General features: G+C 35.3%; 1 protein-coding gene across 3 annotated transcripts; it reads right to left on the bottom strand.

The window, feature by feature from the left end:
• Window positions 1-1,739: 1,739 nt before the first annotated feature.
• Window positions 1,740-27,271, bottom strand: LOC306871565 (far upstream element-binding protein 3-like). Of its 3 annotated transcripts, none has more exons than XR_013784345.1 (19): window positions 27,109-27,267; window positions 19,619-19,727; window positions 18,390-18,426; window positions 18,226-18,275; window positions 17,939-18,010; window positions 16,563-16,620; window positions 16,268-16,430; window positions 15,459-15,557; window positions 14,002-14,103; window positions 13,812-13,914; window positions 11,499-11,599; window positions 9,210-9,351; window positions 7,105-7,265; window positions 6,712-6,785; window positions 5,616-5,692; window positions 4,436-4,507; window positions 4,227-4,351; window positions 2,842-3,246; window positions 1,740-2,097 (listed from the first exon to the last, which is right to left on the bottom strand). XR_013784345.1 is itself a non-coding variant. In XM_079419608.1 (19 exons), exons 1-19 carry the CDS (start codon window positions 27,202-27,204, stop codon window positions 3,238-3,240), a joined length of 1,719 nt encoding a protein of 572 aa, XP_079275734.1. In that variant the 5' UTR covers window positions 27,205-27,271; the 3' UTR covers window positions 1,740-3,237. The 3 variants fall into 3 exon arrangements, 2 of the variants coding, with proteins under 2 accessions (XP_079275734.1, XP_079275735.1); XM_079419608.1 differs by adding an exon at window positions 5,465-5,533 and having other exon boundaries at window positions 1,740-3,246; window positions 27,109-27,271; XM_079419609.1 differs by having other exon boundaries at window positions 1,740-3,246.
• Window positions 27,272-27,975: the final 704 nt, after the last annotated feature.

Genomic DNA, 27,975 nt, shown 5'->3' with positions numbered 1-27,975 from the left:
AAGGTGTCTTACATGTACTTACTATTATAATAACAATAAACTATGCATAATTACATGCAAGTAACTCTAAACCAAACCTGAATACAAGTTTACATTGTCACTAAATGAAGGATTCAGTCAGAGAAATTAGTCAAATTAACTGAATTGTATCTTTTTTCACACGGCATTTTTTATAAAGCTTCATATAACATTACATACAAACTCGCATCATCACTGAACCCTGATTCTGTCCATTGTGATCCATGTCAGTCTTTGAGGCGTCAAAAACAGGGAAACTACTGAAGACAGACACAAAAGATGTCTCAGAGAGATCAGACACCAAGACTATTAACACTAACACATGAACGTGTGATTTATATTCACTAAGAGTAACAAGCCATTAACAAACATTACATCAGAGTTAATGTCATGCCATTTCATTCTATTTAAATAAACTAAAGATCTAATAAGAATCACATAAGTGTATAAAGTATCACAAACAAATGTGAAATGCAAATATTTAATGAAATCCCAGAATAAATCAACCTGTCATGCTCACAGGCTCCTGAATCTGATCGTCTTTGCAATAATAATATTCCACCACCAGCAGGTAAAATCAGTCTTAAATCATTCATCCTCCCAGATTTGTAAACTATTACTTTTCATACATTGAAATATGTTTAGATATCAGACACATTATTACCACCTAATTATAATTACGTGCACCACTAACAGCCATAGAGAAAATTCACTGACAAAACAGAAACATGCAACACAATGGAGACAAACCACACACACTCTCTCTCTTCTCGAAAACACACACACACACACACACACACACACACACACACACAGTCTCTCTCTTCTCTCTAACACACACTCTCTCTCTCTCTCTCTCTAACACACACACTCTCTCTCTCTTCTCTAAAACACACACACACACACTCTCTCTCTTCTCGAAAACACACACACTCTCTCTCTCTCTCTAACACACACACACACTCTCTCTCTTCTCTAAAACACACTCTCTCTCTCTCTCTAACACACACACACTCTCTCTCTTCTCTAAAACACACTCTCTCTCTCTCTCTCTCTCTCTAACACACACACACACACACACACTCTCTCTCTTCTCTAAAACACACACACACTCTCTCTCTCTAACACACACACACACACTCTCTCTCTCTCTCTCTCTGACGCCTGAGGGCAGAAGGAAACTCATCTGTGTTTAAAAATCCATTTAGACCAATGAATCCTCCCACAAACCACTTCTCGCTAAACACACACACACACACAGCTGAGCTTCAATAAAAGTAGACACCAAACCAGATGCATTACACTACGCTCTTAAGAACACAGGTTCTTCAGATCATTGAAGGTATAGTTCACCTATAAATGAGAATGTGCTGAAATCAGTCAGGCCATCCAAGATAGAGATGAGTTTGTTTCTTCATCAGATGAAATGTTTTAATGCTGAATGTTTCATCTTTGGTCTTCTCCAGATGTTAACTGGTGGACTGGAGTGGTGTGGATTATTGTGATGTTTTTATCAGCTGTTTGGACAATCTGATGAAGAAACAAACTCATCCTGATCTCATATGGACTGAGCTCGTTTTTATTTTTGGTGACTGTTTTTCACCACGTGGCATGCTTTGTGCCATCACAGGTTACACAGACAATACATCAGAAAGCAAACAAGCCTCGCAGATCTCTCTGAGAAGGACGCTGGCGAGCAAAGAAGAGGCATCGAGAAGTGGTAGTCTTTCGATCATTTTAATACATGGTTACCTGTACACGAGGAAGAAAAGAAACACTAAAATTAAACATTTTGAAATTATAATATCCCTTTTCATTAAGCAATGAAGTTAATACTAGATCAATTTGTAACTAGTCAATCATACATATATTAGATCACACAGAGTAGAAAGCAAAATCTGAATTAAAAAGTGATGGGATTGGGACTGTACAGGAGTCCACAGTGTGTACTGGTGAAGTGTAGGGCGTCAGAGAGACCGGCGGTACCAAATAAGACAAGAACGTTTGATATTCCAATACTCAGAATATAAAAAACTACAAGTAATTAATACACAGGTAGGCTCTCAGAGGCTTAGCAGTCTTGAACGCTTTAAAGTCGAAGTTTACAGAACTACACACATAAAACTTCTCATCCGTCAGCAAGATGCAACATCAAATTTCAAATTACACATTCACAATCTTTGACAAATCTCAGTATGAAAACAGAACAGAAAAACAGGGACAGTTTTCCTGTAAAAATGCAGGACAAAAAAAGTCTTTGATTTAATTATATATATTTTTTTAAATAAAGTATTTAGTCAAGTATCTGAGCATACATACATTTTACAAGAGAGCAAAGGCAAAAAAACAACCTCACGATACGCAAGACCCCCCCTTTCCCCGTCGGATCACCGTAATAAAAAAATTATCCGTTACATTTGCATACGACTACAAAAAACCCCTAAGATCTACAAGTTAAACGTCTGTCAAAATATTAGAGAAACCCATCTTTGTTTCCAAAAAAAAATGAAATAAGATATTGCACCTTTTTAAACCAGAGTACAATAAAATGACAATGAAAACAGAATACAAAGTACATGAGGAATTACATCATCAGGAAGCGACCGGCGACGTCGTTGCGTTTCTCGTGTAACAAAAGCATATATTTCTGTAACAAAAACATCACAGTTTTTCATCGCACTGAATTAAAATGCTTTATGTAAAAAAAAAAAAAGCAAAAAAAAAAAAGAGAAAACATTTTGTACACATTCTTAAAACATTTCATGACAAAACGAAACGATAACGAATTCAAGACTGCTAAGCCCACGATCATTTTATTGCAACAGAACTAGAAAAATAAGAGATTATATTGCGCGATCGATCGATGAAACGCCGCGACTCCGGGGTTCGTTTTGGCGATACACATCTATATATATATATCGTTGAATTAAAAAGGAAGAATAGAAAACAAACCAACTCTGAAACGGTGCAAAAGGGATCCCGGAAATCGCCCATTCGAATAATGGTGTACACAAGTATTTAGTAACAATTTGATGTCCTGATTTAGAAATAGTTCTCTTTTTAAATCATATAAGTCATTCTACAGCTAGTGTTTCTCACTAAGAAAAAAAGTAAAAGTCTTCAAGGCGTTGCAAATCTAGAAACCTCTGTTACAAAAGGTCTGTTTCCTCCTCGCAGTGATTCAAAAATCTTCAACTAAAGGGTCTGCAGTCGCCCGCTTTAATGATCCTGCGGGGCGAGAGGAGAAAACACAGCGTCAGGGTCCACAAACATGCGCAATTATGCGTTTTCATGGTTTGCAAAGAAGTCTCTTCTACGGAGCCCCTAAAGGGACATGGTGATGGTAAATATATGGAGACAGGAGGAAAACTGTATTCTTTTAAAAGAAAGAGAGAAACTTTTGTAATGGAAATATGATGTGGAAAGAAAAACTTCTTCAGTGCTTTTGCAAGGTTTCCCAGGAAAACGCAATACTTTTGCAAGAGAAGCAAAGCTGCATTTATTTGATCAAAAATACAGTAAAAATTCTGAAATATTATTACAATTTAAAACAGCTGTTTTCTATGTGAATATGTGTTAAACTGTAATTTATTTCTGTGATCTGCAGCTGTATTTTCAGCATCATTACACCAGTCTTCAGTGTCACATGATCTTCAGAAATCATAATAATATACTGATTTACTGATCAACAAACATTTCTGATTATTATTAATGTTGAACACAGTTGTGCTGCACAATATTTTTGTGGAAACTTTATTTTTCAGGATTCACAGATGAATAGAAAGTTCAGCATTTTTTTGTAATAGAAATATTATGCAACATTATAAATGACTACTCTCATTTCTGACCAATTCAACGCGTCCTTTAACAAAAGAAGAAATTAATTTTAAGTGTTTTCAACATTAATAATTCCGCAGTAATTCAGTATATTAGAATATTTTCTGATGGATCACGTGACACTGAAGACTGCAGTAATGATGCTGAAAACTGAGATTTGATTACAGAAATAAATTAGTTTAACACATTCACATAGAAAACAGACATTTTAAATCAAATATATTTCATAATTTGTTAAATTAAATTCAGCAAAAAGAAGAGACTTTTTTTCCAAAAACATCTTAATCCTAGCACACTTTTGACCGGTACTGTATGTTGATAACATTATATGATACATAAAGGTGACGGTGTTGGTGGAGTGTGTTTATTACCGGGAGGCCGGGAGCCTGCGTTTGTCCCTGGCCGTAATACGCCCCCTGCTGTCTGTAGTACTCCACCCAGGCGGCGCTATAGTCTGGAGGAGAGCTCTGCTGAGATCCAGGACCGGCGGCCTGAGCTGCACACACACACACACACAGAAGGATGAGAACACTGAAGTCCAGCTGGGTTTGACTGACATCATGAGGACAGATGTTCTTACTCTGTTTCTTGTAATACTCCTCCCATGCTTTGCTATAGTCGGAGCCGCTGCTCTGGCCTTGGTTCTGTTGACCTGCACAGACAAAACACGCAAACTCAGTCTCGGTTTGATCCAGGAACATCACTTACAACTACAGCTGCATGATTAGTCAGAATAGAACTGAAATCATAAGACTGCAATTCATTTAAACAAATATATGCACAGTGAGCGATCCGTGGCACTGTGTTCATTTACACAGCAGCAGCTCATGATCATGATTTCAGCGTCTCGGCACAGAAAATGATTCACACGACCTCCATCTGCATAATGCTCCGAGTAACTCACGTGCATTTGGGAACAAAACACACGCAAACCATCTTCACAAACTTATAACGAAGCCCTCGTCAAAGAAAGAGAAGTTTGAAGAGCTCCGGCGTCAGAGTAAAAGTTTGAATGTTTTCAACGATTGAAAATCAAGAAATTTGACAGTCAGAAATATTAGTGGTGTATTTTACAGTTAAAAATAGACTACAATTATGCATTATTAATATTTTTCTAATACTATGTTTTTAATTTTAAAGTGAAATATTACATTCGCAATATTTCTTTTTAATTTTTTTTATATTTTATAATTATTATGATTATTATTATTATAGTCATATTGATATATAATCTCAAAATTTTGGCCTAACCCTATAAGCAAGCACAAAACAACATTTATTTTTTTAAATGGCATTTTAAATCCCGATTGCAATTTTTTTATAAAAAAAAAATTAAACAAACAAAGTGCAAAGACTTCTACTGTTATAACGCTGTAAATGTCAATAACGGATCACGTCTTGTTGGGCTTGTTGTGTCAAACAACAAAAGTTGATCTGAGGCTTTTATCCGGACGAGTAATGAAAAACAACAGAATTCCAGTCCATCCCAAAATTGTTAGTCGGGCAAATAAAACGCTCTCAGCCGCGTCCTTTAAAAGTCCCAGCGTTTCCCCCAAACCTTCAGGATGTTTACACAGAAGGAACGCAGCTAAGTGTCTGAGGCACTTGCCTAGCTTTTTATAATACTGCTCCCACGCTTTGGAATAGTCCATCTGGCCGGTCTGAGATCCATTGTGACCTGAAATTAGCAAAATGTAATGAATCTAAAAGGAAAGTGCTGTTCCTCAGGAAGAAACAGCGATGCTTAAAGTAAATCTTACTGGGGTCCTGCTGGCTCTGAGGCTGCCATGTCTGGTACGTGGTTCCCCAACCTCCAGTCATGAACGTCTGCGGACCACTAACACACAAAACACAAACACAACATCAGCATTGCAAACACTCCACAGGAACACGCAGATAATCAACCCGGTCTGAAACACACTGATGCACACGAAAACGATTCATCTGAACGCTTCTGATGAAGAATTAGACATGCTCGTGAGGTTCAGTGCATCAGATCTTTGGCACTATCAAGTGATTTCTAATTCACTATTTATGGGAGGTGGAGATTAATTAATTGCACGTCAAATTTGGGTGAGAAATAACCCTCCAAGAGAACATTTAAAGTCATTACTGTGTTAAATGATAAAAGTGTTGAATAAACATTTTGATTCAACATTGTATAAATAATAATAAATAGGCGTGATTTTTTATTTTTTTACTGAACATTGAATATGAAAACTTAAAAAAAAAAAAATGAAACGATGCTCTAAATATGAAACTAAAAGCACCAGTAGGTGGCAGCAAGTCACTGTCTTAATGAGTGATTCATTGACTCGCTTGATTTCTTCAAATGGCTGATTCATTCAAAAACAAAGCAAACGAATGAGTGGTTGAATTATTGACTCGCTCGATTTGTTCAGAAATGTGCATTCATTCGGTAACGAATCACTGCTGCATGTTGATAAAGAGAGGCTCAACAGTTTGCTCAGTTTAGCAAAAGCAGACAATATTGCATCTAAAATGCAATACAATATTAACTTGTTTATTGAGCGGTTGTATAAATCACATTTGCAGCGCTGCAGATATTGGTGAAAAACAGCACTCTTGCTGATGTGATATTGCTCAACTATGAATATGAGAGGGTTATTTTTTTGCCTCATATCTTGAATCTATGCTCATATTTTTCCATAATTAGTCACACCAAATTTGTGTGTTAAACCGACAGCACTACAAATCTTAGTTTTGACAAAACATCAACCCAGAGGGAAACTATATTCTGATCTACTCAGACTAAAAATAACCTGAAACTGAAGTTCTTGATCAGAATAAACTCACTGGCAGAGAGGAAATAAAGGAAGGAAGGAAGGGACTCACTTCTGATGAGGAGTCGCTGGTCCTTGGGTAAAAGGACTGAGTCCAAAATTGCTGCTTCCTCCCAATCCTGACGCCTACACGAGGAAGAAACAGAATCAGTCATTAACAGGGACTGAACACTCAAGAGTCTGTTAGTAATGACTGAGGACAGTCTACATAAACTCAACTTGGCCATATGCCTGAAGTTTAGGGTCACTATGATTATTTATTTGAATTAAATTAACACTTTTATTCATCAACGATGCATTACATTGATCAAATAAATGCAGCCTTGGTGAGCAGAAGAGTTCTTTTTTAACCCCCCCCCCCCCCCCCCCCCCACACACAAACTTTTGAACGCTTTTACACCAAATGCACTTGCAAACAGAAAGCCCTGAGAAGCTGATCACTCACCCCGATCTTCTCGTCTATCAGCTGTCTGGCCATTTCCATCTGCTGAGGAGATCCGCGGATGGAGAAGATCCGGACGTTGGGGTCGGTGTTTGGAGGAGGATTTCTCTGCAGCTCCACATGAGCTCCGGACTGCTGGTTGATGTTCTTTATGGTCTCTCCACCTGAGCAGAACACAAACACATGAACACCATCCTTTAACAAGCTCTGTTTCTCACACAGATCCGTCACATGCAATATATGCTGTTTGAAACTTGAACAACTGGGAGTTTTAACTAGTATTCATGGTTTAACCAGTTAAAAACGCCAGGGATAATCAAACATAAAAACACAGGTGCAAAACACCTCAACATCAGCTAAACAAAAAATAAAAAATGTATTAATTAACAAAAGACAACCAGATAGACGAATGTAAAACATACAGGTGCAAAACACCGTAACACCAGTTAAATAAAAATAAATAATAAAAATTTATAAAGTAAAATAAGTAAATAAATACATAAACAACTAGAAACATCACGGACAGTGCAAAACAACTGCTTGCTAAACAACTTATTAATATTAAAAATTAAACCAATCAGAAATATCAGGGACAACAGCAGCGACAGCTCGGCTGGTGTATAAACACACAAGAGCCTGGTAAAGGGAAACTCAGTGATGTCTGAACATTTGTTCACTCATCCAGGCGGTTTGACCCGGAGTGACCCGGGCTGAAAACGCTCATCTAAACCACTCCTCCCGCGCCGGGGACGATGGACTGAGCTGGGCCAGTACGCCATTGTCACACAAATTTAACCGCTGCATTAATGAAGCCATTATGAGCTCCAGCATCAGACAGAGGCGCGGATAAAGAGCCGAGCGCGGAGTTCACGGACGGACCGATTCAGTTAAAGCGTGAGACGCTGCTACTGGTGGTCTTCAAGTCGCACTGAAAAGAGCGTCTAACAATGAGATGCGTGTCTCACACTGAGGTCAGAGCCAACGGCCCGTCGGGTCTGAGAACGCAAACCTGCTCAATACCACCGGATAATTCATGCAAAACCAATCTGGAGCTGATCTGGTGGCTGATGTGGACAGATAAATCACATGTGCATTCTGAAGTGCCATTACACTAACAAGCAACCAGTGATGAAGTATTCTGACAACCACTATAACTTAAATCATTTGCATTCATAATTCAGTGTCTAAACATAATATTCCTAAACGCCAGGAAAAAAATAAAAAAATTTACTTTTTGTAAACATTTTAACTCATTTAAAAAAAATATATTTTAATTTCGTTTTGTCGTTGTGTTTGTTATTTTTATTAATAAAAACTATTTTTTATTACTTTTATCTAGTTTTAGTTTAGTACTTCAAACTTAAATGAATTTTTTTTTTTTTAAGTTAATTGTTTTTGTCATTTTTAAAAAAATAATGTCTTTTATAAGGTTTTAGTTAATTTAATTTTATTTATTTTAGCACTTCAGCTTAAACAAAATTAAAACAAGAAATGTTGCCTCTGCAACTAACTGAAATAAAATTTTAATTTAATTATTTGGTTTGATTTTACTTTTTATTTTAGTTGAAATTTTTGTAATTTTGTTAGGTGTTGTCATTTTTATTCATTTTAGTTTAAGTCTGTATTATCTTTAAATTTGTTTTCTCATTTTCATTTACTTTGAGGTTCTAGCTGAAGGCTTTTTAAATATTTGTATCTTAATGTTCCCCCCCCCCCCCCAAGTAATAAAAATGTTTTTATGATTTTAATTTATGATAATAACCCTGCTATGCACTTAAGCTCAAAACGAAAAAGTGTGAATGTCAAGCGCTTCATTCAGCGATGAACAGAGCAGCACTCATCGGATGAACAGCGGTGTTTCAGACCACCCAGAAGATGTTTAACCCCATTGTATTGCAACGAAGAGCTCAAAAGCTCCCTACAGAGTGAACACTTATAAGGGTCATTTATACACGGTGACATTTCAGAAAACTGACTCCAGTTTGTTTCCTAAATTAAATCCAATACAACTTTCCAATACAATAATAAATGAAACGCCTTATGTACTGTTTGTAACGTTGCTTTAATAAACGTGTCTGTGAATGGCTGAATGCAGATGAAGTCCTAACCTTTCCCGATCACGAGGCCGCACTTATCAGCTGGTATTGTGTAGGTCACTTCCTGCAGGCCTCCAGGAGTTCCCATGTTCCAATCACCGCGACCTCTGCCGCGACCTCTGGGTCCAACCGGGCCTCCAAACCCATCACGCTCCTGAGCGGAAACAGACAAGCCATTAAAATATTTGATCTAATTCATTCATGACGTGTAATTAATTAATTGCACATCAACTCTGGCTGAGAAATTAGACTCCAAAAGATCATTTAAAGTCATTGTGTTAAATAAGAAAAGCATGAATAGACATTACAAAAAAATTGCTTTAGAAATAAATATGATTCAACATTGCATAATAAATAAATTTTATAATGAACAAGATATGAAATGACTTTAGTGGATGACGCTCTAAATATGAAACTAAAAGCGCCAGTACGAGTCACTATCTTAATGAGTGAGTCTTTGAATCAATCACTCAACCGATTTGCTCCAATGACTGATTCATTCACTTGAATCATTCAAAACTGTGGATTCATTCAGTAACGAAACACCACTGAGTGTTGATCAGAGGCTTGATTGAATTTCTTTTGTCAAAATTAGGCAAAAACGGACAATGTGTGAGACCCAGGACCACAAAACCAGTAATAAGGGTACATTTTTTGAAATTGAGATTTAAACATCATCTGAATACATTGAGCTGAATACATAATCTTTCCATTGATGTATGGTTTGTTATGATAGGACAATATTAGGCTGAGATACAACTATTTGAAAATCTGGAATCTGAGGGAGCAAAAAATTGAGAAAATCTCCTTTAAAGTTGTTCAAATGAAGTTCTTAGCAATGCATATTACTAATCAAAAATGAAGTTTTCATATATTTACAGTAGGAAATTTACAAAGTATCTTCATGGAACATGATCTTTACTTAAAGCTGCAGTCCGTAAGTTTTGCCTCTTTGTCGCCATCTCTGTTTGAAAACCTGTAATTGCAGTTACTTGCAGAATTATCTAGCTTGCGTGGGTTGTGCTCCGGCATGGCTCCAAAGCAGATGAATCTAATGTTTTGAGGTGAATGTGTGGCAGTCAGTCACCGCACCGGTGTGAATCCTAGTAATCACAGATTCTAGCTTGGAATAGATGACCCAAATAAGACTTTTCTCCGGATAGTCATCTGAACAAGTAACAAGCCACGTTTGTTCTGACCAACTGAGGAAAAAAGCTTTACTATAAATCGCGCTACCAATGGTGATTAAATCTAACGATCAGTTAGCTCATGTCACATCAAACCGTGCATATTATTATTGTTATACGTTATTCTCAAATTATTAATGTTAACAAGCATTGCGTGACTACGAGTATGAAGTATGTATTAGCGTGTAGATTTCAATTTCAATAGTCTAATCTAATTGTCATGCCATTCGAATTTCATATTAAGACATTCTTTTAACCCAAAAAGCAAATTATTCTTCCTACGAACTGGTTCTCTTTAAAACACAAATCTTCTGTAATCCCAGGCTCTCTGTAATCAGAAGCACATTTAAAACTCGAATATAATTTCATTCACATGTGTTTCATAAACACAATCCTTTCTGGATTACAATCCGCCATCAAAATGATCCATTTAATTATTCCAGCTGCTGTGAGGAAAACCTATAAACGATCCGTCACCTGCAGGATCCTCACGTGATATAGTCTACTATCCGGGACAACGTCTTTATGTTTACAGACGTGACGTAATGATGCAGAGTCATGCTTGAATCTCCTGCGGAAACCTACCCGTACCACTCAGATTAGAAAACATTATTATAAGCTAACCGTTGTGAATCGGGCTGAAGGTGACAGTTTTGAACACTGGCTGGTTATGGACTTGCTCAAATATTGATTTCAGATCATTTTTAACCAAAAAAAGTTACGGACTGCAGCTTTAATATCCTAATGATTTTTGGCATGAAACAAACAATGTATAATTTTGAGCCATACAATGTATTGTTGGCTATTGCTACAAACATACCTGTGTTACTTATAGTCATGCTTTTGTGCTGCAGAGACACATATTGTGTCTAAAATGTAATATTAACTACTTATTTACCTAACCATTGTATAAATCAATATGACATTCACAATGGTGTAGATATTGGGGAAAAAGCAGCATCTTGCCCGTGTGATATTGCTGAACTCGATCATATGATATAAATATAAGAGGGTGATTTTTTGGGGGTCATTTCTTGAATTTGAGGCTCATATAACTGCATTCTCCTCAGTCCTGTTTCATGATCATCAGTGAGAGATGATGTTCCAGACGTACCTGTGCAGTTTGGACCAAATCGTTGATGAGGTGAACCGCATGCTGACACCGGTCCGGCTGACCCATGACCTGAGCGATCCGGTCCGGACTGATCCCGTCATCTGAAACAGACACGGATCCGGCTTTATGAGTTCAGATCCGGAGATCACAAGAACTACAGCTCATTTACACAGCTTTAACCCTACAAAACTACTCTATCACACCGATATGTGAATTTCTAAATCATCAAAAACATGTCCATTTCAAAAAATTAGATTTTTTTGTCAGGGTTTACAGGGTTAACTTGTCTTTAATTAAACATAAAACTAATTATGTCTAATTTACTCGATGCATAGAATATAATTCTCTGCTAATTAGACATATTAATGCACTAACATGAATAAACAATAAACGACTATTTTCATTAACTAATATTAACAAAGATTAATAAACAGCGTAATAAATGCATTGTTCATTGTTTGTTCATGTTAGTTAATACATTAACAAATGACACCTTATTGTAAAGTGTTACGGTTTTCAGATAACTTATTTAAATATGTTATCATTAATAAATAATGACATTCAAGTTTAAATCTGTTCATGCATTCTTCCATCATGGTGCACAAAATTCAATTTGATCCATTTCATTGTTTAAGTAAAATTATATTTAAAAACATTAAAATCATCTAATGTTTAAGGAAGTCCATACATGCATAACCATGTTTATTAAAAACTACACTATACAGCAGGATTAATGAACTATTTCCATTGAATTCTCCTTCCTGATTCTGCACCTTGTTTGCTACTTCAGTTCAGTTTCAGTGTGAATGAATTGAACAGCATGAATATTCATGGGATTGTAAGCAGGCAGTAAACATGTGAGAGAACAGTATATTAATCCCCATAAACTTCTTAACGCGTCAATGATCCTGCTGGTCCTCTACAGTCTTAAGAGATTTGTGTGAACGAGTGCGTCCCAACATGCCCTAACCTGAGCTCAGCAGCATCGTCCCGAAACACACACAGGTTCAGATAAATCAAACACACCTCCTACAGCAGGAGCAGCTGAGACACAAACTAAACTCACAAAATAACAAACTAAACTCATGCACTATGCAGGTAATGGCAAAAAAGTTTGCAAAACTGCATACTGATGCATGACTTCAGGTGCATTTGCATGCAAACATTGCTCATCGTTTCCTGTTTTACGGTTTTATTTTTTGTTAAGCTGCTCTGGAAAGTCTTGTATTGTAAAAAGTGCTTCACAAATCAATTTCAGGAAGGTAAAACACTAAAACATTAATAGTAAAACAGACTGCATGATTAGAAACTATAAAATAAACCATGATTCTTAATATATATTATGGATCCCCAATTATCCACAAAAATGTGTTTGAATAAAGTGAAATGCAGTAAACCAGTCTACATTTTACAATGCAAAAATCAACAAGTCACTATTTTTTTGACTACGTCACCATTTAACTATAAAATAATTACAAAAAGAGCAGTACAACTTGAAGCTCTTGACACATTAGTGTGATAAAGAAACACATGAATGAGAAAGAGCACAAGCGTCATTTTCTGTTTCTGACGATGCAATGTGGAGCAGAATTTGCTAAAAGAAATCTTCACTTGTTTCTTAATAACTTGCACCGCTGATTTCAAAAACCATGCCTGTTTTGCTCTCATACATCTCACTTTCTCACTAAATGATGCATTTTGTAGCAGTTTTGCTTCTGAGAATCATATGAAGAGTTCATTTGCAAAAAAAGATAACTAGTTTTTAACAATTCTCAAAAATCATGTTTTTTCAATGTGCTTTTCAATTAATCTCAATCAAAACTGCAGTTGGGTTATTTTGACTAGGTTAAAAAATAACTTCAAAAAACAGCTAACTTGCACAAAACACAATGAAAACATAATAAAAAACATGATTTTTGAAAATTTGTAAAAATGGAGTTGTCTGTTTTTGCAAATAAACTCTTCATATATAAGGTGAAGACATGATTCCTATCAGAATCCTGACAGAATCTATTTAACTTTCAGCCCTTTTTCACATGCATGAATGATTCTGAAGACATTATTTTGTCTAATCATGATTTACCCTTTTGCCACTCTTTGCAGACTGTAAACTAAATTATGCATTTTGAATACTTCATGTCGTTAAAACTAATACTTTTCACATTTGACTGATAAAGTGCAATACAGTTGATAGCATCAATACATTAGGTGATATTAAACCTTTCTTTGTTACGAGATGTAGGGGTGTCTAATTCATCAGTATCTGGCCATGCATGTTAAAGCTGCACAAACATAAGGTTTGTGACCACTGACCTGGCTTAAACTGGATCCTGACTCCTGCATCATTCTGAATCTTCTTGATCATCTCCCCGTTTCTGCCAATGACGATTCCCACTGCGAATCTGGGCACTGCCACCTGCATGAGCAAACCAACAATCAAAACACGTGGCCTTTCCGGCTTCATCGCAGCTCTAAATGAAGCCAGAGCTGAACGTGTTCTTACATCAATGCTGCTGCCCAGTCTGGAGCCGAAGTCACTGCGACCGCTCCGGAAATCTCCCTGATCCTTTTCCCTGATGATCTCCACCACCAGCTCCCGTGCTTGCTGTACAGAACACACACTCAGAGTCAGACATGCAGCTCAAACATCATTTGTGACGCTGGAACACGCAACCAGTCTTAAGTCGCTGGGGTATATTTGTAGAAATAGCCAACAATACATTGTATGGGTCAAAACTATCCATTTTTCTTTTATGACAAAAATCATTAGGAAATTAAGTAAAGATTAGTGGTCAACCGATATCTCTCCAAGGCCGATATATCGGCCGATATTTGGCATTTTTCAAATATCGGTGTCAGCCGATAAGTTTTTCTGTTTGGCCGGACTTTTATTCTGACGCCACTCACATTCTCTTCTGTCTAATAATCAGATAGAACTGTTAAACAAAGGAATTAAAAAGTATACAAAAAAGTATTAACACAAACGCTTTTATATTATTAGTAATAGAAAGGTAAACATTATAATACTTGCTTGTTTGCTGTCAGCATTTAGCAAATATGCATTTATATCCTTTAAACAAATCTTTGAAAATCTAATGAACATTTAAATCTCAAAAACCTTGCAAATTTAGTTGAATCCAGTTGTGCATGTATATTCTCCATGATCGCGTATTCACTGCCTGACTATCGGTGTGAATTGAATGCTTTAAACTTTAATCTTGTGATTTCAAATTATGCTGCGCTTTATGCATTTGCCCACTGTCATATTCATGTCATTTTCACTGTGTGCTGTATGTAAAATGAGTTACCTTGGCTTTATTTGAAAATAATATGATTCCCAATGCACACAAACTTCCCAGAATACTGAGTGCCCTGTTAGTTACAGTGTTTACTTCCTTTTTAATTATATTTTTATTAAATATTTATTTGTGAAAAATGCTTTGTCATCTAAAGTATGTTTATTTTACACATTTATTTTTTAATCCATTTTCAAATGATTTCAAATTTCTTAAATATGAATTCAAATAAATAAAATTATATCAGCTTTATATCGGCCACCCTGCTTTCCAAGATATCGGTATCAGCTGTCAAAAAAAATATCGGGTCGACCACTTGTAAAGATCATGTTCCATGAAGATATTTTGTAAATTTCCTACCGTAAATATATCGAAACTGCTTTTCTGATTAGTAATATGCATTGCTAAGAACTTCATTTGGACAACTTTATCAAAATTTAGATTTTTTTGCACCCTCAGATTCCAGATTTTCTAATAGTTGTATCTCAGACAAATATTGTCCTATCATAACAAACCATACATCAATGGAAAGCGCATTTATTCAGCTTCAGATGATGTTTACATCTCAATTTAAAAAAAAAATGGACCATTATGACTGGTTCTGTGCTCCAGGGTCACACATATGCTGTGGATCTGTGACTGTATCTGTGATAGACAGACAGACCTGAACTTTATAAGGGTCTCCAGTGATTCTCAAGGGTTTGTCTGATCCAGTGGGCATCGGGTCGTCCTGAATCATGATCATCTTTACTCCTGTTCTCTCCTGTGGACAGACAACATTCATTTACAAAATGTTACTTTTTAATATAATTAGTTGCATGATGTTCAGATTAATTAATCTAAATAATCGAATTAATTGCACATCAATTTAACTGCATGACTGAGACACCCCCCCCCAAAAAAAGTTATTTTGTAACATATCTAATCAAGTTGAGTACTACATTTTCATTTTGCAAGTTATAAAGCGTTAAAATGTTTTTAATTTGCATATTAAAACTAGTGTAGAAAATGGCAAATTTAAATTTTATAATTGAATTTTCATTTTGCACTAAATGTCGCACGCATGTATGGGAAATGTAAATTTAAATACAGAAATACATTCCCATTTTACATATTGCACAGCCATTTTGCATATTACATTTAAAATTGAATCTAGCTACACTTATGCTTCCATAGAAACCAAGCAGGTGATTGTCTTTACTAATGAGTCATTGTATCACTGACTCACTCAGTTCATTCAAATAGGCGAGTCTTTCAGAAACAAAGCAAATGACTGTCTGTCTGTCTATGAATGAGTCATTGAATCACTTGATTTGTTAAAACTGGATACATTCAGTAATGAAACAAAACGGAGACGCTCAACAGTTCTGCTGTGGCTTTGATTGGAAGTATTTTAACTTGTGAAACTGAGCACAATATATACAAATAAAGATTGACTTGTGGCAGCAAATGTTAGAGAATTAACAAACCAACCTGAAGCTGTTTGATGGTGTCGCCTCCCTTCCCGATGACCAGTCCGACTTTACTGGCCGGGATCAGGATCTCCTGGATGGCGCTGTTCCCGTCCATCTGAGTATGAAAGCCCGGTCCGTTCCGACACCGGTCCACGATCTGCCCCAGCAACCGCTTGGCCTGCCTGCCGAACACGAACCACAGCAGACAAATGACTGGCGCTCATTCGGTGCACTCTGACACTAATAGACCTGAAAGTGTTGTGTTTGTGCTCAAGGGTTAAGCTGTGGCGCTAAAGAGGGCAGTGCATTCTTACTCGATGCTTTCTGGGGTCCCAGTCAGGGTGCAAGGCCTATCCATCATACCGCCACTGTCTGTGGGGGTGACATGACAAATAATTGCAAGCGACAAATTAGAAACCAAAAAATACACAACAGACTGTGGGCAAACGAGGAGCTGCTGTTCAGCTCACTTTTTCGTGGGCATTTCGCAATCATACTAATGTTAGCGCTACATGGCTAATGTGACGTCAGCTTCTAGATCGTAATAGCTTCAGAGTTCGTTTTCTCTCTGGATACTGCAACAATATTAGCAATAAATGAAGTTATGACTACAGATGGATCAAACGCTTTGACATTCATTATACATTCATCTTGATCACTAAAACCATAATAAATGGCACTGTTTGGTAAGAAAAGCACCCAAACAATGCCATTACAGAGTGTTTTTTTTATTTGTTTGTTTGCATAAATTCAACTAGAATTTCAATTCTAGAAATACAACTGTCTATTCAAATAGACACAGATCTAATAAAGATAATTTTGCAAAAATGAAATTATTATAAATTAAAAATCAATTATGAATAAAAATCTCAAATATATTATATATCGATATAATATTTATTACACATTTGATCATAATATTTAAATAGTTTAATTATTATATTATTTTTCTTTAAATTTTATTTACATTTATACACAAGGATAATTTCAAAATTTAGCATAAATGCAGTCACAAATTATTATAAATTAAAATCAAGAATATGCATCAAAAATAATTTCTCAAATGTATATTATAATTTATAATTATTAATTAAATATGTATTGAATATTAACATTTGTTTTATTAGAATATTTATAGTTTCATTACTATATTTTATTTATAAAATCAACAATTACTAAATTGTATGCATCAATAATATTCTCAAATGTATGATTAGAACGTATACTTATTAATGAAATATCTAAATATCACTATAATATTGCATAATTTATCATATATAATTTTTTTTATTATTATTAATTATCATTATTAATACAATATTTTAATATTTTCATTATTATACAATTTTTTTTTCATTTAGGCATTTTGCAGACACTTTTTCCATTGCATGTTTATATTTCATCAGTTCTTGTTTTCCCTCGGAATTGAATCGAATTGTTTGAGCTTCAGGAAAGACAGATGTGTTGCTTTTCTCACATTTATAATCAAATATAAATCAACATTAGACAGATGCAGTCAGTGGCATCTTAAAATCTGGCCTGCTGTAAACGTCACGCCACATTCACCTCACTCTCAGAGTTCTCTCGAGGTCTTTGAGGAATAAAGTCAACGAGATCAAACGAGACAAACTTGAGGTTTATGGAAGCAGAAAACCAGAAGATGAAGGACTGTAATCGGATCAGAACGTACCGGCAGCGATCTGGATCTTGCAGTTGGATTCCAGCTGAATTCTTGTGATCTGTTCACCGCCCCGTCCAATGACTGTCGGACAAGAAACACACACAGATCAGCTTATATCAGGCCAAAAACTGCATGCATGCTACTTATTAAAGAAAATAATCAAATAAATATACAGAGTTCAGCTTCTAAAAGGCCAAAAATTGTGTGCATACTAAGAAAAGACTACTAAAGCTCAAATGTTTGTGCAAAATCCATATGAAAACTATGTGTTTTATGAAGTGATCCACAGTACTTACTGAATCCAACCATCTTATCAGGCACTTTGAAGTCTTCTGTTATTATAGCCCTAAACAATCACATAACACATTCATTACAGCTGTGCATAGAAATGCACGTATTAATCTAAAAGTACAATGTGCAATAGCACAATATAAGAGTTTGAATGAATGAAAGCGCTCACCTTGTACCATGTACCATCGCTCCGAGCTGGTTAGCCACTTCACAGAAACAGAAGGGAAAAATACATGTGTTTATTACTGAAAAATACACAGAGCATCATATTACAGTCTGGCAGAAGAAACTTCAAATCTTAGAATACGCAAATGTTCAAAAAGCACATTTAAAAATACTGTCATAACTAATTTATTATATTTCAAGTTTTGAGACAATAGAAATGCTCTGATAAAATGTTGGGGTTTAAAAGTTAATAGTTAACAATTAAATAGATTAAATATTAATCAAAAATTAAAAATGTAATAGTATAAATACAGTAAATTGAGTTCATTGTTAATTATCATTATTCACTTATCTAACAAAAAGTTTTAGACATTCAATGAATTGCAAATAAATAATCAATATCAAAATGTTAAAATATGACAGCCATGATTTGGTGAGATTCGTGACGTTTACATCCTCTATTAGTCAAATATGAATAACTACATTAATTTGCAGGTCTAAACTCACCAGACTTATGCAGAAGAGTCTTTATTTTTAATATCTTTTAATATCCACTCCACTGGAACTTTTAATATTGTTTGTATTTATGCTGGTTTCAGTTAGACATTCATGCAACACGAAAATACTCAATTTAAAATGCCATGAAGTGAAAGTAAAGAAAATAAGAGGCATATGTAATTAATATAACTTTGGGGATTTTTTTTTTTTCTTAGGAAAAAAAAAAATATATATATATATTATTCCAAGCTACTTAATAAAGCTGTCCTTTCAAATTTTAGTAACAATTTGGGCCAGAAAAAAATAAATAAAAATAACTGCTTTAATAACTGAAAAATAATAATTCTCCACAGATTTTAACTTTAAGCCCAGTTTTTGACCATGATGCGTTTGAATCACAGTGTTTCTTTGCCTCTATGATGGTGTTTCTGCGGCCACAAAACCAGCTTTCACTTCCTCAAATGTCTCTCACACTCGCCGTTTCTGACGTTAGCCATCTCTTTCGCAAGCAGTTCAAGAACAGAAGTACCAATCAATAGCTCGTGCAGAAAAACGCCGTCAAAGGTCAATGCTTCATGAAGTCCTGCATTGATTTTAACCTCAGAGTTACTTTGCATTTGTCCTATCTACTGTATTACTCAGACGACATCGGCCGTAACTGATCGCACACTGCTGACAAAACTCATATTGACAATTAATCATTTCAGACAACTGTAAGCACAAAAACCCCAGCACCTCCTTCATCCAGTGAGCGCTTCTGCCCTCCGTAGCCGTACAGCGAGGCATCAACGACCGGAGACGAGTTGTTCAGATGCTGCATCTGCTCTCCGCCCATTTTAGCAATCTGTGAGAGATCAGAGAACAAACCACGGACTGAAACACGCCTGAGTGAGCACTTACACACAATTATGACCTAATTAAACACACAGACACATGCATAAATATATACATATACACACACACACACATATACAAACATATATACGTGTGTGTGTGTGTATATATATATATATATATATATATATATATATATGTGCATGTATATACACAGACACACAAAATAAAAAATACATACAAATCAATTTAATTGCAAAAGAAAAAAGTCCAGATTTGTTTTGGTGCTTTTGGTTTTTCACAGAACAAAAACGTAAAACAAAGAACTACTGTAACAAACAAACACACACACATAACAGTGGAGGGACAAATGCATACAAACACAAATCACGGGATTTGGACACGTAATTCTACAAAACACAAGCTTGTAAATGTGTGTCATTCATACAAGTACAAACTAAAATAGTAATAGGATTCGTGCTAGCAAAACAATTATGGTAAAAATGATAATGGATACAAAAAATAATAATTTTGCCATTGCTTCCTTTAGTTTTTTACAGCATTCATTTAAAACCACTGTATTAGCAACAGAAGTATACCAATAAAATATAAATGTGCTAAAAATAAATATAAAAATTGTGCATAAAACTGCAAATCGCTATATTATAAGCTTTGTATAATTATTTTTAAAATTTGTGGGTGTTATAATAATTCCATATAAAAATGTAATAATTTTTGCAGTACAGTGAATTTAGTTGTCAGGAATGCATTACGGAACATTATAAAGATCTTTTATTTATAAAGCATGGTGGCACATCTCTCATTCCAGTGTGTTTCTGCATGGAAGAGTTTATGGTTTCAGACAAATTAGTCAAATATCCACAAAACTGAGATATTTTGCAAATGAAAAAAAAAAACCCAAGAGTTAAACTCTCCTTTGGCACTGCATCTGAGTGGTACATTAGAGAGAAGTGACGCTCAACTCAAAGCAAGAGGCCATTTTGAGCAGAAAGACTGGAGCGTGGCAGAAAGAGAGAGACAGGCCCGTCTCCACCTCTTCCCTCCAGCTAAACCCTCTTTCTGGGGAATGCTGGGAAGGAATGCCAGCTATGTGAGCGGCGGGATAAACGAGCGACCCAAGGGAACGACTCCAGAGAAACGCAGGAGAAGGTAAACAGCAGTCGGAGGAATTCAGACCAACAACTGGCCACTTGTTGCCCACTCGAGCCGGACAGCAGGGCCTTTCCTTTCAGTAAACGAGTGTTTCGAGCGAGGAGCGAACCCAATGTGGGTCAAAGAAGCGCATTAATTACCCATGATGCAACAAGCATGCTGAGTGTTCATGCAGATCGGCCGTGTCACGACAGGTGGAGAAACGAGGCAGTTCACTTTTACAAGCTCACGGATTAATGTTAATTACCACCTCCTTTGATTGTTTCAATGGTGACTAATTAAATCAAAACCTGACGAGGCACAGGTTTCAACACTCAATGCAATCAGGTCCACTTTGACCCGGAATAGATGCATAATAAAAATAAAAAAAGTTTTTAGTGAAAGAGCAAAACTTTGCAAATGTTAAAAACGTCATGTTTCACATCCAGGTCATTTTTGAACCAGATATGTATGGAGTACCATTAGGTGTCAAAAATACTTTCCTATATTACTGTAAAAAAGACGTTTGTAAATTCTATTCTGTCTTTTCCCCGTATCTTTTGGGACTGAATATGTCCAACTATGAATATGAGTCTCTGCAGCAGGAAAAAACTATTTCAAAATGAAAGTTTATGCAAGAAAAAGCTTGCTTGAAACTTTATTTAATAATAATAATGAATAATATTATTGTTGTTTTGTTAGAAATACTTCCTTTTCTAAATTTGGAGTTATAAATTCTAAGGAATTTAATTAAATTCCATTAATTCTAATGGGCTTAATACTGGTAATTGACCAATTATATGTTCTTATATACTTCATAGAATACAATAAAAATTAAATGACTCATTTATATTAGAAATTTCAAATAATTTCTTAATTTTTAAGTGCTAAAAAATAATAATCATTTATAAATTTCTTCACATTTACTCATTAATTAGAGGTTGCTGATCAGATAAAATATGGTTTTAGTTGAAAAATATTAAGTAAATATTTTGCGTCCGGACCCAGAGTGTGATTTTGAATGCATTATGAGGGTTAAAACATGACAGCCGTCATTGCACGGGTGAAGCTGATTATGTAACGCGTTCACATGCACGTCATCACAAATCAAACGCAAACAAGCGCTCGTTTCTATCGCAGGAGAGCAAACTACAGATAAAGTGCATTGTGACAGCTGATAGATCAGCTCTGTTTTCTACACAGGCTGTAAAACGGGCCTGCGATTCTGGACGAGAGCCCAGGTCTATTTTCTTCCCCAGCAGAGCTGATAGAAGCTGAATGCACAGGCGTCCGGCCTGCGCTCAAACACCAGGAGAAAACCTCAAACCGGCCACAGGTGTCACAGCGCCACGTGTTCAAGGCCAGACGCGGACGGGTTACGAAATAGAGGCCAAACGGCATGCATGCGCACAAACATGTTCAAAACTACATGATCTATCATTTCAATCACTGTTGTATTAGCAGCAAAAACATGAGAGCAGAACAAAAGCAGAAAACCCTCAACAAAAAGCCCCTTCTGAGTATTAGAAAGAAATAAGGAACAAAATAAAACTAAAATTAAAAACATAAAAAAAAAAAGTTTCTTGGATTTTTTAAATATTCAAATAGTCACAAAGGCAAAATTTTAATATGTTTACTTGACATACGAAAATAAGTAAAACTAACACTAAAATTAAAATGAATTTGAACTAAAATAACACTTACTTCAGCTAGCAATTTTACATGCACTCATAATGAGAGGTTGCTGATCAGATACATTATGGTTTTAGTTGAAAAATATTAAGTAAATATTATAATTCTTTGAGTTTATGCAAAATTCATTTATTTTATTTTACAACTTTTCAGAGTAATGTTGTTGTTTTGTTAGAAATACTTCCTTTTATAATTGTGGGCTGGTTTTGAGCAACCATGAGTTATAAATTTAAGGAATTTAATTAAATTCCATTCATTCTAATGGGTTTAATACTGGTAACTCTCAAATTATATGTTCTTAGAAACTTCATACGACAATATATTCAAATTAAATTAAAATTTATCATCGATATTGAAACATACAGCGTGTATAGATTTCAAATAATATTTCCATTTTAACTTAGTTTAACTTGACGTACTAAAATAAGTCAAACTAAAACCATAAAGAAAACCTTTTTTGTTAACCAAAACGTTAAAATAAATTATTACTTCTCACTTTAATTTAGTTTAACGTGATTGACTAAAATAGCTAAAACTGAAATAAAAAAATTACATGCACACACACACACATACAAAATTATTATTATTAATAACACTGGCAAAACTAGTAAAATACATATCTTTGAGTGGCTTATTGCTTTTATGAGGGTAAAAGAATTAAACAGCAATGTTAAAGAAATTATTAATAATAATAACAATCAGAATAAATTATTCCTTAACAGTTCATTAAACGGCTTTAAACGTGGCTCAACCAATCAGAATTGAATCAGATATTGGAGTTAAATGACAGCTGCTTACATTAATTAATACACATCCATCCCACAAACTGACCCAAAATAACTAGTATTACACAAGTGATCAAACTGGAGCGGTTACAGTAGAAAGCAGAAGCCACGCAGTCTGTGGGTACAGTATCAGGCTCGGCTCATCCTGACAGGCTTTAACAGAGCATCGATCCATCAGGCGCCGACACTCAGGAGATTCACAATCAACTCATTCAGAGACAACAACTCCACACTCATCTGCATTAACATCTCAAATATGTCTAAAAAATGCTGGATGCAATTGTTTGCAACCTGTATGACAAGCTACAGTCTTGAAATCAGACCGGCATGGTACAAATAAGCGATAATAATGGAATATTCATGCGTTCACATCTGGTTTTTCATGTTATGCAAACGTGGCGTGGCACATGCATGCATGAGTGACTCCTCTCAAAGTGTCTCATATTCTCAGCGCGAGCTTCTCTGAAATACTGACGCGCGTGTCATGACAGCTGCTCACTGTACAGCTCTCATCAAATCAATGACTTTAACAATGAACTCAACTACCAAAGTAACTGTAGGAACTTCTGTGTTCAACTTACTAAGTTGACTTTTAATTGCTCATCTGAGCAAATATACTTCATGCACTACTGTACATAATTGTACAATTTTGATTTTGAGTATTAAAAGTGCTCATATGAGCAGATATAGCGCATGCAATGTGATAAGCAATGGTCAAATTATGACTATAATTAATAAAAGTGCTCATTGTAGCAGATATACTGCATGTAATCTTTACCATTACCTATAGTATTGCAATTATTCAAAGTGCTCAGATATACTATATGCCATTCATTACGTAATGGGAAAATTACACTTATAAAGGTTAAAACTGCTCATCTAAGCATGTAGCGGTAAAATGAGCACTTCTATAATTATTATTTACCATCATAAAAGTGCTCTGATCTCAGCAGATTTACTACATGCAATACTATACATAATAAAATGAAGATTGAGTATTTTAATACTTTTAATTTTTAAAACTCACAATCTTCATCTCAGCAGCAGGTATAATACTTGCAAAACTATATGTAATGCTAAAACTAGTACTTTATTAATGATTGTTATTTTATCATTAGATTTAGTATTGCATGTAGTATATATGCTCATTTGAATTATAATCCTTATCTAAGCGACTATACTACATGCAGTATTGTATGTAATAATAAAATGAAGACCGAGTATTTTATGATAACATACAGTATTGATGTAGTATTTCTGTTGAGATGAACGTTATATGCTCAGATGACAATTATAATTATTTAAAACGCTCATCTGAGCAAATACACAACATGCAATACTATATGTAATAGAGGAGTTTTAATAATAATAGTTGTTTTATATATTTTATAATTACATGCAGTCTTGTATGTCGTATATGAGCAATTTTAATAGTCAATCTTTATTTTTTCATTAAATATAGTATTGCATGTAGTATTTCTGCTGATGTGAACATTATGAGTATTAAAACAGCTCATCTGAGCACATATACTATATGCCATACAATGGTAAAAAGACGATTAAAATGACTAAAACTGCTGATCTCAGCAGAAATACTACATGTAATGGTGAAATTATCCCTTTTAATCATTAGAAATGTAATTTTATGACTACATATAGTATTGCAAGTATCTGCTCGGATGAGTACTTTTAATCATTTCACCGTTACATTAAATACGTAGTATGCATTTGTAACTGCAGGTTAAAGCATTGCATGTTCATCTGAGCTGCATTAAACAGTGCGTAAAAGCATCTAAATGCCATTCAGATGCAACTTCTGTGTTTCCTCTGCATTGCAAAGATGAATTGTCAATACTGACTTCATTTTCTTGGTAACAGTCCAAATGTCTTATTGACTGATTAAATGTAAAAATTGACTCAAAAGTTTACGCACACTTTTAGAAAAAAAAGGCTTTATAAAAAGGTAAAAAATGCCCATAAAAGGTAAAAACCAATTTAAACTTAATGGAAAAGATTAATCTGCTACATGACAATAGGCCACATCAGCTGGAATACTTCAATCCGGAGCTGTTTTTGTTTTATACGCTGCTAAGAAGACACCCCAGAACATGGGTCAAGTGTAGCGCCATCATTGTTCAAAGTAAAAAATGAGTTTTAATAAAAAAAAAAAAAAAAAAAAAAAAAAGGATATTTCTCTGGCATTTCTTCTTTTTGCTATATCGTAACGAACCGTGAATTCTGTGAGCCGTTACACCCCTACTATACATTTAATGATAAAATGATTAAAAGTGCTCACCTGAGCAGATGTAGCACATGCAATACTATATGTAATGGTAAAATGAGCACTTTTAATACTCAATCTTCATCTCAGCAGAAATATAGTAAAGTACAAAGTATTTAAAGTAAAGAGTGTAAAGACCATCGACTCCACCGGGAAAAAAAAGTTTATTTTTTCCTTTATATGTTTACTATTGAAATGTTGTTGTATGCATTTGTCAATTTTATTTCATTTCTGTATTTTCTTAAATGTGTGTATAGAGTATTTACAGAGTGTTAACTTTTAGTTTTAGTTACTTTTTCTTATTTGTAAGTCGCTTTGGATAAAAGCGTCTGCTAAATGACTAAAAGTAAAGTAAATACTACATGCAATACTCGTATGTAATGGTGCAATGTAACCTCAGAATCGATTCATATTCAATTAATTGACTTTTCCTAAGAGGTGGTGTGGAGAAGTTAGCGCTTTGTAATTCCAACAGAGGGCGAAACGTCTAGGTGTTCGAGACGATCAGCGTAAGACATCGTAGCACCGCGAGAGCGACTCCAAAGCATGTGGAGCATGTTATCGAATCGAAAGTTACATAATTGCAATACTCAATTAATCGCAATATATATTGAATCGGCACACAAGTATCGGGATAGTACTGAATCGGCAGAATTGCGTATCGTCTCAGGCTTAGTGAAATTATCACTTTTAATCATTATAGACTAAACGTGATTTTATGATTTTATGTAGTATTGCAAGTACTATACTGGCTTTAAATCATCATTTTACCACTAAATATAGCACTGCATGTAGTATTTGAAGATTGTGAGTATTAAAGTGCTCATATGAGCAGATATACTGCATGCAATGGTGAAATGAGCACTTTTAATAACTGTAATCTTCATCTAAGTAGATGCACTAGACGCAGTAGTGTACAGTATGTAGTGGTCAGATGAAGATTGAGTATGAAAGTGCAGTGATGCGAGCAAAGCACAAGGCCTTTGAAGAACACACACACACACACACAAGTTCTTCTTCAGTCCTAAAACTGCTCCGAGCACATGATCACCTCTGAGGATTCACTGCACGAGTGTGTGTGTGTGTGTGTGTGTGTGTGTGTGTGTGTGCGCTTTAACACAAGTGTCAACGTGCACAACAAACTTGACGCCGCGCACTTTCCGCTCGCGATCATTACTCGAAGCCTGTAGTTCGCTGAGGGAAGTTTTAAGAAGTGTGTGAGACAACAACAGGTTGCAGCAGTTAGTCGCTGCTGTTTTTGGAGTTTGTGGTCGAGCAGACCAAAGTTGCTGTCAGCGCGATTTGACCGCGTCTAAACGCTGTTTTACGGTTGTTCTTGTGTTGTGGCCTTAATCTGTGTGTGTGCTGGAGTTTTAAAGCTCCTGCAGCATTAGCAGCTAGCAGGCTAAACGCTTTCAGTCCAGACGCGCGCTCGCGAACACACACTCGCGCGTCAAACACACGATCGCTCGCGTCTCTACCTGTCGCGCGCGGTGGAAGGGGTCCGTGAATCCGTCCTTCATCCCGGTCTGAGCCACCGAGGCCTGTCCCTGCACCAGCTCCGCCATCATCATCATCACACACACTCACACACACAAGCGCATAAACACACACACAGCGCACACTACCGACCCCGGAACAGGAAACGCGCGCGGGAGCAACGCGGGACCTCAGCGAGAGACGAGACTCTGCGAGATTTCACACACGTGGTTCTCAAAGCGGTTCACTGCACTGTTCTTAATTATTAATTTATTAGCTTATTCAATAAAGAGTTCACTTTATTACATTAACCTGACCTTACTTGGCAAATTGGAAATATTTACGTTTTAATTGATTACTTCTGTAACGTTTTGCTTTTATTATATTTATTATATTTTATACATTATATTACATTTATCACATATTCATATTATTTTTATGTAGCGCACAATAAGTATTTTATTTAATGTATTTTATTTTAATTAAGTTATATAATTTATTTTATTCTTTTTAAAACTTTTTTATTTCTTATGTACTTTATAATATTATATATATATATATATATATATATATATATATTCTTTTATTTGACATTTATACACCTTGTTTTAGTATTTAAATGAATTAATGTTAAGAATAAAGAGTGTAAAAATGACAAACGCTGAGCAGCCGTGATATTCCACCACAACATCTTCATGTTAAAAATATTATTAATTATATTATTAATTGTGATGCAAGCTCTTATATATTCCTGATTCTACAGCAAACAGTGGCTTTGATTGACGAGCTGTTGGTGTGATGCAGCTGGGTTATGATGAACTCACTCACACATGTGGAAACACCTCAGAACATCTGGCAGGAACAAACTT

The sequence above is a fragment of the Barbus barbus genome (assembly GCF_936440315.1).
Source record: "Barbus barbus genome assembly, chromosome: 6".
Classification (NCBI taxonomy): domain Eukaryota; kingdom Metazoa; phylum Chordata; class Actinopteri; order Cypriniformes; family Cyprinidae; genus Barbus; species Barbus barbus.
This window is presented reverse-complemented; position numbering and strand designations above follow the sequence as displayed.